This window comes from Mustela nivalis (genome assembly GCF_964662115.1).
Source record: "Mustela nivalis genome assembly, chromosome: 14".
Lineage (NCBI taxonomy): Eukaryota > Metazoa > Chordata > Mammalia > Carnivora > Mustelidae > Mustela > Mustela nivalis.
Window position 1 is genome coordinate 11,980,449 of NC_139033.1, and position 11,821 is coordinate 11,992,269.

Below are 11,821 nucleotides of genomic sequence, written 5' to 3' on the forward strand. Positions count from 1 at the left end.
GTTCCACGCTGGGCACAGAGCCCACATGGGGCTTGAACTCATGACCTTGAGATCAAGACCCTGAGCTCAGATCAAGAGTCAGACACTTAACCGACTGAGCCACCCAGAAGCCATCCACTATACTTTTTAAAAAAAAATATTTTATTTATTTATTTGGCAGAGGGAGATCACAAATAGGCAGAGAGGCAGGCTCCCTGCTGAGCAGAGAGCCGGATGTGGGGCTCAATTCCAGAACACTGGAATCATGACCTGAGCTGAAGACAGAGGCTTTAACCCACTGAGCCACCCAGGTGTCTCCACTATACTCTTTTTAAAGCATGTACCTCTTCACTGCGGCTTTTCTAGTCTTCTAGTTTAATAACAATTTCCCTTGATAGGCTGCAAGTGGGGTAAACATTTAGAAGCCCTGTTTTCTCCTCGGGTCATTTATGAACTTTATCTTGCGCTGCGCAAAGTACTGGATTGTAACGAGATGAGGAGTTCTGCGTTAGAATGAGAAATGATTTTCATTGAGAAAATCTTACTGTGAAAAACAACAACTGGGTGCTTGGTGGCTCAGTCTGTTACGCGTCCAAATTGATCTCAGCTCAGATCTTGATGTCAAAGTTGTGAGTTCAAGCCCCACACTGGGCTCCATGCTGGGAAGGGAGCCCACTTTAAAAAGAAGAAAAAAAGGGGCGCCTGGGTGGCTCAGCGGGTTAAGCATCTGCCTTTGGCTCGAGTTGTGATCTCAGGGTCCTGGGATCGAGCTCCACATCGGAGTCCCTGTTCAACAGAGTCTGCCCCTCTCTCTCTCTCTCTGACCCTCCCACCCACTTGTTCATGGTCTCTTTCTCCCTCCCTCCCTCTCAAAAAGAAAAAAAGAAGAAAAAAGGATAAAAACAACAACAGCTGAACTAAAGCAAATGCTTAGTCATACGTTTGGCTTAAATTCTGGCATAAGCTCCTTATCATTTCCCAGACCGGTAACAACAGTTTGGGGCCCAGCAGCCAGGTCACGGATCATTCCGAGTGGTAATGTCTCACGCCATCTGCTCCTGGCCATGGGCCTCCCGATGCTAGGAGAGAATTCTACTTGCCACTTCATGAGCTCAATTTGGAACTTCCCTCAATGGGTCCAGAGAACTCTTGCAAACCTGAAGGGGTATGGCTAAGAAACGACCATTATTCTGGAGATGTGACATTTGTAGGGTTTAGAATTGTGGAGGTGAGTGATCCTTCAAAAATCTTGTAAGTTATTCAAATAGGACCCGATCCCTATAAGTTCACTGTTAAGCGAGTTTAAAGACATTAGCGCATCTGTAAAAGGCCCTTGGACAAAAACTTGAAACCCTGAAGTGGGAGGCCAGCCTTCTTGACATCACTTCATTAACACAAGCATATAAATCAAAGTTTTATTTTCACCCAGTAGCCCAGGGCTCTCCTCTCCTCTGCGCCTCTCTGCTGGAGTGCTGTCCCCTTGAGCCAGCACGGGACATGGGACACGTTAGCATGTGGCGTCTATCCGAGTGTTCTTCAGGAGCTCAGGAACTCACCTGCACCAACTCTAGGGCCAGTGCAAAAAAAGTATGGAGAATTGGTGGAATTATTAGTAAAATAAATATTTCAGGTGCGTCTTGGTTCCTGATGATACCAATCATTGTCTCCTACTCGTAGATGCTAAACAATTCAAGAAATCACTGTTCTGGAAACTTTTCGTGGTCAGATTTAGAGACGTTAGTCTTTTTTAGTAGCTCGTGTTTTTTCAATTGTCTTCTATCAGTAAAGAGCGCCAAATTTACATCACTGTCCTTAATTCCTTCCCAAATCCCAAACATGTATTTCTAGCAGCTTATGAGCTCTCTCTACCCAGGTGATTTTTCTCAACTAAATTTGAACCGTGTTTCCCCACCAGGTTCTAGATACAAAATGACAAGCATAATCTGCCGTGTGCATACAGTTTTGGAAACTATAACCACACCAGTTACGTACCAGCATCCACGTCCTCTGGTCCCCTTCCCTCCTGAACTGGCCCTTCGCCATTTCGTAGCAATCCTGAGTTTCAGGGGGGATTAACTCTACTTCCAGCATCCCTGATAGGCCCTCATTGGTGCAAATCAAACTGGGGTAATCTTATGCCCTCTGCAATTAAATTTGAACCAGACACTGCACTTAGAGATGGCAATGCCCTGTCCACTAGGATTAATGTAAGTTGGTGCAGTTAGGGCAAAGCCAAGCGCTTTTGTTCACTGGATAAGTGAAGTAAGTCTCTCACTCCCACTGGCTGCTGCTGCAGAAAGCCTTAGCTTTGAAAGTCTGTAACAGAAGCTGGCCTTAGGGTAAATCACATGGAGGAAAGCAGAATTGAGTGAATTTTAAAAAGAAAAGGAAAGAGGTGCCTGGATGACTCAGTCGGTTAAGCCTCTGCCTTCAGCACAGGTCATGACCCCGGAGTCATGGGATCGAGCCCTGCGTCGTCGTCGGGCTCTCTGCTCAGTGGGGAGTCGGCTTCTCTCTCTCTCTCTCTCTCTCTGCCTGCCTGCCTCTCTGCCTGCTTGTGATCTCTCTCTCTCTCTCAAGTAAATAAATAAAATCTTGGAAGGGAGGGAGAGAAGAAGGGAGGGAGAGAGAGAGAGAGCGGAAGGAGGAAAAGCAGTAGCAGCTGCGGCAGCCTGGGTCAAACCATGTCTATGACCTAATTTCGAACTTTTCATTACACGAGCTGACATTCCTCCTAATTATTAAAGTCAGTTTGAGTTGGGTTTTCTGTGTGGGTTTTTTTCTGTTACTTGCAACTCAAAGCATCCTAACTCCTACAGCTTGCCTACAAAAGCTATTAAAAACTGACCAATCACAAATATGTATTAGACATTAGACATAATCAAGGCACTTGAGAGAGTCTTCAGAAACTGAAAAATGGGCTGTTTAAAATCTAGCTGGAAATAAGTGATGAGGGTCACGGTAACAGCAGCAATCACGGACTACGTAGTCCTCTCTCCGAGCCAGACACCATGCTCTGCTTCGCACTGACAATCCTGGTTCCCATTCACAACAACCCCGGAAGGTGAGGGCCGGTAAGAAATATCCCTATTTCCAGAAAAGAAAATGTGAGTTCGGAGAACTCATTAGAGAAAAACTCTCTAAAGGCCCGATACACAAGGCAGGCCATCTTAGATTTCTTCCTAAGTTCACATGACTGTATGTAAACTTTGTTCGAACCAAAAGCCTGATGTATTGCCCGCCACATATGCAAAGTCCATCTGCTTTGTGAGTGAGTAACCTAAAGGAAAACCATCTTGTCCCTGCGGCATCTCAATCAATGCTCCTGCTGCCCGCGCTCCTTTACGATGAAACTCGTGATGCCTGCCTACATGCTCATCTGTAACTTTTTCAGCTTTTACAAGATGTAAAAATGTACATAAGCCTCTAGAAATTGTTCATCCTCTGGAGCACCCTCTTCCCTGTGAAAAGTGTTTCCTGAGCAGTTGTCCTAACTTGGGCTCGAATAAAACTCTCTTACTTTCTGAGATCCTAAAAAGTTTGTTCAATTTGCTTTGACAAAGCTTATGTATTTTCACAAGCAAATAAGAAATATAGAAGAGGGGCACCTGGGGAGCTCAGTCGGTTAAGCAACTACCTTCAGCTCAGGTCAAGATCCCAGGATCCTGGGATCAAGCCCCACATCGGGCTCCTTGTTCCGCACGAGCTTGCTTCTCCCTCCCCTTGCTGCTCCCTTGTTTGTACTCTCTCTATCAAATAAATAAATTAAATCTTTATTTTTTTAAGGATTTTGTTTGTTTTTTTGTTTGCTTTTGTTTTTACAGAGAGAGAGAGACAGCGAGAGAGGGAACACAAGCAGGGGAATGGTAGAGGGAGAAGCAGGCTTCCTACCAAACAGGGAGCCCACCATGGGGGGCTCGATCCCAGGACCTGGGATCATGACCTGAGCCAAAGGCAGACGCTTAAGGACTGAGCCACCCAGGCACCCCAAATAAATAAAATCTTAAAAAAAGAAAAGAGGGGTGCCTGGGTGGCTCAGTGCGTTAAGCCACTGCCTTCGGCTCAGGTCATGGTCTCAGGGTCCTGGGATCGAGTCCCACATCGGGCTCTCTGCTTAGCAGGGAGCCTGCTTCCCTCTCTCTCTCTCTCTCTCTCTCTCTCTCTCTGCCAGCCTCTCTACCTACCTGTGATCTCTCTCTGTCAAATAAATAAAAAATCTTTACCAAAAAAAAAAAAAAAAAAAAGAAAGAAAGAAATATAGGGGAATCGACACCCAAGTCTGTGATGTCAAGGCCTGCTAAGCTTTTAATTATGCTCTTTATGTGATTCTGCTATTATGCAAACTAAAATTCAAAGAAGAGGGGAAATCATGTTAAATCATTGATATTTTGCAGGGAAAAAATTGAAGAATATAATAGAATATGAACTTAAAATATTAAGATAACTGTCAGGCAAAGTAACAGATATAAGATCATTGTAACACTATCACAACCTTCCAGAAGACGGTTCCACTACAAAAAAAGATTTGGGGGGCGCCTGGGTGGCTCAGTGGGTTGAAGCCTCTGCCTTCAGCTCGGGTCATGATCCCGGGGTCCTGGGATCGAGCTCCACGTTGGGCTCTCTGCTCAGCAGGGAGCCTGCTTCCCCCCCCCATCTCTGCCTGCCTCTGCCTACTTATGATCTCTCTCTCTGTGTCAAATAAATAAATAAAATCTTAAAAAAAAAAAAAATTTGGGCTTATAATATCCCAAGCATGAGCTTTTTTTTTTTTTTTTAAGATTTTATTTATTTGACAGAGAGAGACATAGCGAGAGAGGGAACACAAGCAGGGTGAATGGGAGAGAGAGAAGCAAACTTCTCACCGAGCAGAGAGCCCAATGCAGGGCTCGATCCCAGCACCCTGGGACCATGACCTGAGCCAAAGGTAGATGTTTAACAACTGAGCCAGCAAGGCGCTCCAGGAATGGGCTTTTTAAAGCATTCAATTCTACCTGCTAACTTCAAATAAAATAGCAGCAGTTATAAAAGTTGTAACTAGAGCTAACACTTAGAAAATGTGCCAGGCATTTTTTTTTAACACTGTAGAACTCTAACTTCCTATAACTCACTGAATCCTTACAAAAACCCAAGAATGCTGGGACGAACATGATCCCCATTTTACATCTGGGGCAAATGAGGCACGCAGAGGTTAAATAATCTGCCCAAAGTAGCAGCAAGGAAAGGACAGGACAGGATCCTGCCCCAGACCTTGTGCCCTCCAGAATTCATGCTTTTCACCATCATGCTAGAGATACTCAAGCATGTAAATGTCTTGTGAGTAAAACATTTGAATATCTACCCGGCAAGGCTATAAGGCAGGAAATGTGATTTACAGTTTGGTGTGAAGGTTCTTTCTCCTATTAGTGGGGCTCGACTCAAAGCCAGGCTCGGCGACTTACTAGTTCTGTGACCCTGGGGGTGTTAACACACTTCTTTCGGTCCCAGATACGGGACTATCTGCCCGCCAGATCCAGGGTTATCTGACTATCTGACTTCCGATACAGGCTGCCATTATTCCTTTCTGTTCTTACTAAAGAACACTGTTACCAAGGCACTCTCACAGAATATCGTCAAGTAGCCAGTTAATTTTAGAAACACCTATTATTTGAATTAAAGTGGACATTAAAAAAAAAAGTGGTTTGTATGCAGGCAAAGCTTGTGCCGCTGACAAGTCAGAAAAGGAAAAAATTATTACCAATTACTTCGTAAAACTTCTACGGAGACGTAAGATAATACTTTTCAAGTACTTAAACGGCTCTACCACAAAACCAGATTCTAAGCAGGAATGCAGTGAGAAGTCTTAATTTGCACTTTGAATACTCCAAACATAAAAAATACTAAAAAAAAAAACCAAAAAACCCACACAGTGCTTTAAACTAGCTTTAATGACACCTACCATGTCTGCAAAAGAATTGAATGACGACTTTGCACTGATCGGATCTGGTGAAAATTCTGCAATTCTCTACATTTCTTTCGAGGGAATTCAGACATCTAAAGATGGGCAGAATTGACTGTAACACAAATACAACATAGAACAGCACATACTTAATACGGTTTTGGTTAGTTTAACTAACAAAAGAAGAGTATGTACATTCATAAATAGGTTTGGCCGGGGTGCCTGGGTGGCTCAGTGGTTTGGGCTGCTGACTTCAGCTCGGGTCATGATCTCAGGGTCCTGGGATCGAGCCCCGCATCGGGCTCCCTGCTCCGCAAGAAGCCTGCTTCCCTCTCTCTCTCTCTCTGCCTGCCTCTCTGCCTACTTGTGATCTCTGTCTGTCAAATAAATAAATAAAATTTTAAAAATAAATAAATAAATAAATAGGTTTGGCCTACATGCTTTTTGTAAAAAATATTTTTAAATTTTTATTTCTGTTTTGAACTATGTGACTATGTAATGTCAACCTTAAAAATAAAATAGCCAATGGGGTGCCTGGGTGGCTCAGTGGGTTAAAGCCTCTGCTTTCGGCTCAGGTCATGATCCCAAGGTCCTGGGATCGAGCCCCGCATTGGGCTCTCTGCTCAGCATGGAGCCTGCTTCCTCCTCTCTCTCTGCCTGCCAGATAAATAAATAAAATCTTTCAAAAAAAAAAAAAAGAAAGAAAGAAAAAGAGAATAGCCAATATTAATTTCTTTTCTGGGTTCAGAAGGTATTTTCCCCTTCTTTTAACACTGTTTTTCCCTCTTTTTTTTTTTTAATTAAATTCAATTAATTAGGGGTGGCTGGGTGGCTCAGATGGTCAAGCATCTGCCTTCAGCTCAGGTCATGGTCTCAGGGTCTGGGATGGAGCCCCGCATCCGGCTCTCTGCTCAGCAGGGAGCCTGCTTCCTCCTCTCTCTCTGCCTGCCTCTCTGCCTACTTGTGATCTCTCTTTGTCTGTCATATAAATAAATAGAATCTTTCAAAAAAATTTTAAAAATAAATTCAATTAATTAACATAGTATAATATGAATTTCAGAGGTAGAGTTTGATGAGTCATCAGTTAGTTACATGTAACACCCAGTGCTCGTTATATCATGTGCCTCCTTAATGCCCATCACCCAGTTACCACAAACCCCCAGCCACCTCCCCTCGAGCAACCCTCAGTTTGTTTCCTATAGTTAAGAGTCTCCTGGGGCACCTGGACGGCTCCATCAGTAAAGCATCTGCCTTTGCCTCAGGTCATGATCCTAGGGTCCTGGGGTGGAGCCCTGCATTGGGCTCCCTGCTCAGCAAGGAGTCTGCTTCTCCCTCTGACCCTCACCCTACTCATGCTCGTGCTCTCTCTCTCTCTCTCAAATAAATAAAATCTTTAAAAGAAGAGAGAGAGAGAGTCCTTTATGGTGTCTCCCTGATTTTTTTTTAAAGATTTTATTTATTTATTTGACAGACAGAGATCACAAGTAGGCAGAGAGGCAGGCAGAGAGAGAGGAGGAAGCAGTCTCTCTATTGAGCAGAGAGTCTGATGCAGGGCTCGATCCCAGGACCCTGAGATCATGACCTGAGCTGAAGGCAGAGGTTTTAACCCACTGAGCCACCCAGGCACCCCATGGTTTGTCTCCCTGATTTCATCTTATTTTATTTTTTCATTCTTTCCCCTTTGATCCTGTTTCATTTCTTAAATTCTACATATGAGCGAAATCATATAATTGTCTTTCTGTGGTTGACTTATTTCATTTAGCATAATACCCTCTGGTCCCATCCTTGTCATTGCAAATGGTAAGATTTCATTTTTTTTTTTTAAAGATTTTATTTATTTATTTGACAGACAGAGATCACAAGTAGGCAGAGAGGCAGGCAGAGAGAGAGAGAGAGGGAAGCAGGCTCCCTGCTGAGCAGAGAGCCCGATGCGGGACTCGATCCCAGGACCCTGAGATCATGACCTGAGCCGAAGGCAGCGGCTTAACCCACTGAGCCACCCAGGCGCCCCAAGATTTTATTTTTTAAAAAGATTTCATTTATTTCTTTGACAGAGAGAAAGATCACGAGTAGGCAGAGATACAGGAGAAAGCAGGCTCCCCGCTGAGCAGAGAGCCAGATGCGGGGCTTGATCCCAGGACCCTGAGATCATACCTGAGCCAAAGGCAGAGCCTTAACTCACTGAGCCACCAAGGTGGCTTAATTTAATTTTTTGATGGCTGAGTAATATTCCAATATTCCATTGTACATATATACCACATCTTCTTTACCAATTCATCTGTCAATGGACATCTGGGCTCTTTCCATAGTTGGGCTATTGTGGACATTGCTGCTATAAACACTGGGGAGTCCTGCATGCCTTTTAAGCCATGTTTAAATGCAGAATAAATGTTATGTCCTGTGTAATAAAAATTTCTACAATACCAGAGAAAACCAGGGCCTCTTATATTTACCTTCATTCCCAATTTGCAATTTAAATTTGATGTTTTTGAATCATTCTCATTTACTTTCACTGAGGTTGACCATTGATAATGTTGAAAAAACAGAGGAGAAAAGAGGACACATCCGTATGCTGACCGACAAGAATTCACAGATCTTAGAGCAAGCTGAAAAATAAGAGGTATTAAGGAAAAAACTTTTTTTAAATGATTAATTTTAAAAATTCTATTTTGTTTACGACTGCAATTAAATGTGTTCCAATAAGGCTGTGGGATGGTAACTGCATTACATGGACTACCTTATACATATGAATTATTATAAATATTAAATGGGTTGTGTCATCATTGTATATTGAATTTGCATACATCTCCATACATGGATACACATCTATATTGAAAACATGTAAGTATTACCTCTAAAATCTTACATGTTGAAATTGTAAAGTTGTAAATGCCTTTAACTTTAATGCAATATAAGTTGACAAAAGGCAATTTAAAAGGGGGTAAGAAGATGGCCGCAAAATGACAATCTCTTGCCTTATCTAAAGTGAGAAACCAGCAGTCAGTGCCAGCCGACGACTGCCACCTGGGAATGCTGGCCTCAAACTGTCAGATCTAAGTTTTTAAGAGAAGAAAGAAACTCAGATCTTTACGTGGACCTTCCCCATTTCTAAGCTTAGGAAATTTTTTCATTTGGGGCACCTGGGTGGCTCAGTCCTTAAGCGTCTGCCTTCGGCTCTGGTCATGATCCCAGGGTTCTGGGATCAAGTCTCTCATCGGGCTCCCTGCTCAACGGGAAGCCTGCTTCTCCCTCTCCCACTCCCCTTGCTTTGTTCCCTCTCTCACTGTCTCTCTCTCTCTCTCTCTGTTAAATAAATATAATCTTAAAAAAAAAAATTGAGTGCACGGGCCTCCTGGGTGGCTCAGTGGGTTAAGCCTCTGCCTATGGTTCAGGTCATGATCCCAGAGCCCAGCAGGGAGCCTGCTTCCTCCTCTCTCTGCCTGCCTCTCTGCCTACTTGTGATCTCAGTCTGCCAAATAAATAAATATAATCTTTTAAAAAAATAAAAAATTTAAAAAATGAGTGCAATCCCACAAAACATATCTAGCCTCTTGACCATCCGTTTGCAAGATCTGATTTAAATCTCATGTGTTTCTCTGCATGATCTTATAATATGCTTTCAGTGTATTCAGATATGTCAAATAAAGATGAACAGTGAAAGGAATAATTACAATTTCTGGGTTTCCAAATTAACATTCAGTCTGGACTTTAAACATCTTCTTTTGCCTTAATAGATGGTATATCTTACTTACACCTTTTTCAGATGGGTCTAGCCACAGCTCGTCACTGATTCGTGATAGAGCTTGGATTGCTTTTCCAAATACTACGGAGAAAAAGAAAGGTACTGCTTATATTCTTTCCTCAAACAATAAATACAAATCATAGGACTACTTCAGCATTCATAGGACTCAAGTTTTAATGCACAAAGAACAGTGTTTTATAGACCAATGCTAAAAATTGTTTTAAGTACATAATACTCTTGACAAAATGTAAGACATATAGTAAGAGTTCAATAAATTTACAGTGTGTGCAAAATGATAAATTGCACACTCTTCCTTTCTGTATATCTGCATGGAGCTACTGTGGCAAGCCAATTTCCATACTAACATATTTTTAGACTTGGTTTAAATACATATATTACCTGCCTCCTATCCCCTCCCAAAAAAGAAGCGTGAAAACAGAGCATGGAGGGATTTGAAGGAATTTAATAACTTCACGGGTGGCAAGGTCAACACAGAGAAATTAGAGGCATTCAAGAGGCATCTCTGATATTTGAGGTTAGCATGCAAGATGCCAGATCTTCCCACCAAACACACTCGGATGCCGTGTAAGGAAGAGAGGCTAGGCTGGGTGACATATCTGTTTAATCCGATATAACAGTATTAATATTCTTAACAATTATGAATAAGTACAAAATGTGGCAGATAGAGGATACCGTTGGGCTCTATGCTCAGCATGAACTCTGCCTCTCTGTCTCCCAAATAGACAGATAAAATGGATGGCCACATCAATCGACAGAACAGTAGAAAAAAGAAAAGATTCCAGAACATAAAATCAAATTATAATGCTTAAGAATCAGAAGCGTGTGAATTGGGGATGCCAGCCTGAAATTGAGATAGAATGAAGGGGGCCGGGGTAGGGGGGAGGTTAGAGGCATTTCTCCCTTTTTACCACTTCCTATTCAACACTTTTTCCTGGAGCTGCCTGATGAAGATCTCCTACTATGTTCCAAGTACAACCCACCGCCATGCGGGCAGAGCAATGAACAGGACAGGAATGGATCCTGCCCTCCCAGAGCTTTGAGCCCTGTCCAGGAGGAAAAGCAAAACAATCATACAAATATTTGTTTATTGAGAACTGCGCTATATACACTGCTAGAGAAGTTCTAGAACACTGAGAACCTGTAACAGCCGGGAGCTTGTGCTTCCCTTTCCTGTTCATTACTACCGTGCCACGGATGGCCTCAACCCGGAGGAAGCTAACCACGACACAAGACGCCCTTCTACGGTCACTTCCACGTTACAATCTGGGGGAAACCGTTCTTCTCTTAAACAGAGACTTTCTGGGGTAACTGATGTGTAAGCACCATCGACAACACAGCACAGTTCCTGCGCCGTCCCGTCTATTACTGAGCTCTTTACATGCCCGTTTCATCTGTTTCAGCCCTACAAGCCCGATGACGAAAATGCTGTCATTATTCTCGTTTTTACAGACGAGGAAACGGAGCCCCCACAGTGATTCAGTGAATCGTCCCAGGTCCTACATCGAAAAATGGTAGAATCCGGAATAAAAACCAGGCTGATGCTTTCCTCGTGGGACTAAAATACTTGAACTGTTCAAGCCTCTTTCCCCCCAACTCCTCCTCACGCAGTCCTTATCGTTCTGCGTTTGAGGCCCGCATTCCAAATCTCTGTTCCAATGGTGCAGGTTCATTTCACGGACACTGAAGACAATAAATACTACGCATTAATCAAAGCCGATAGGCCCTCTTCCTCCCCTCGGAAGCTACTAGGAGCCTGGGTGGGTGGCGGTGGTTCACGGCCGGGCCTTGTGTTGCCAACCCCTACACATAACGGACAAGGGGGAAATCGCCCCCATGAACCTTATAAGGTCTCTCTCTCGCTCGCTCGCTTGCTCTCAATCGCCCTTTTTTTTTTTCTTTCCCTTTTCTACATAGGAAGGCAAGAAAGTCGCTCCACCTTTCACCTGACCGCCGCTCATCCCGCACTTCAGCATGGCCGCGGCCCCTAACAAGCCCCGCTCCAAGGCACGCCTCTGCTCGACGGCCTCCAGATGCCCGGATGTCGCCCGCTCTTTTCGAGGCTTCGAGATTTTACTCCTCCCCCCCGCACCGCCCCCCCCCGCCACCATTTCCCAAGGAGCAGCTACGTTTTACGGCGGAGAAGG

The 11,821-nt window shown here is 43.7% G+C and overlaps 1 protein-coding gene across 3 annotated transcripts in view; it reads right to left on the bottom strand.

The window, feature by feature from the left end:
• The window catches only part of RAD9B (RAD9 checkpoint clamp component B), a gene marked incomplete at its 5' end in the record, with an annotated part of 35,869 nt that extends 24,056 nt beyond the window's left edge, over positions 1-11,813 (bottom strand). For 2 of the 3 annotated variants that reach the window (XM_082698484.1, XM_082698485.1), the window contains 4 exons: positions 5,915-6,029; positions 8,368-8,520; positions 9,667-9,737; positions 11,614-11,785. In XM_082698484.1, coding sequence (XP_082554610.1) covers positions 5,915-6,029; positions 8,368-8,520; positions 9,667-9,737; positions 11,614-11,785 — 511 coding nt within the window. Of the gene's footprint in view, positions 1-5,914; positions 6,030-8,367; positions 8,521-9,666; positions 9,738-11,613 lie in introns of all 3 variants that reach the window. The other variant, XM_082698486.1, reaches the window with a different exon arrangement.
• Between the last annotated feature and the right edge of the window lie 8 nt (positions 11,814-11,821).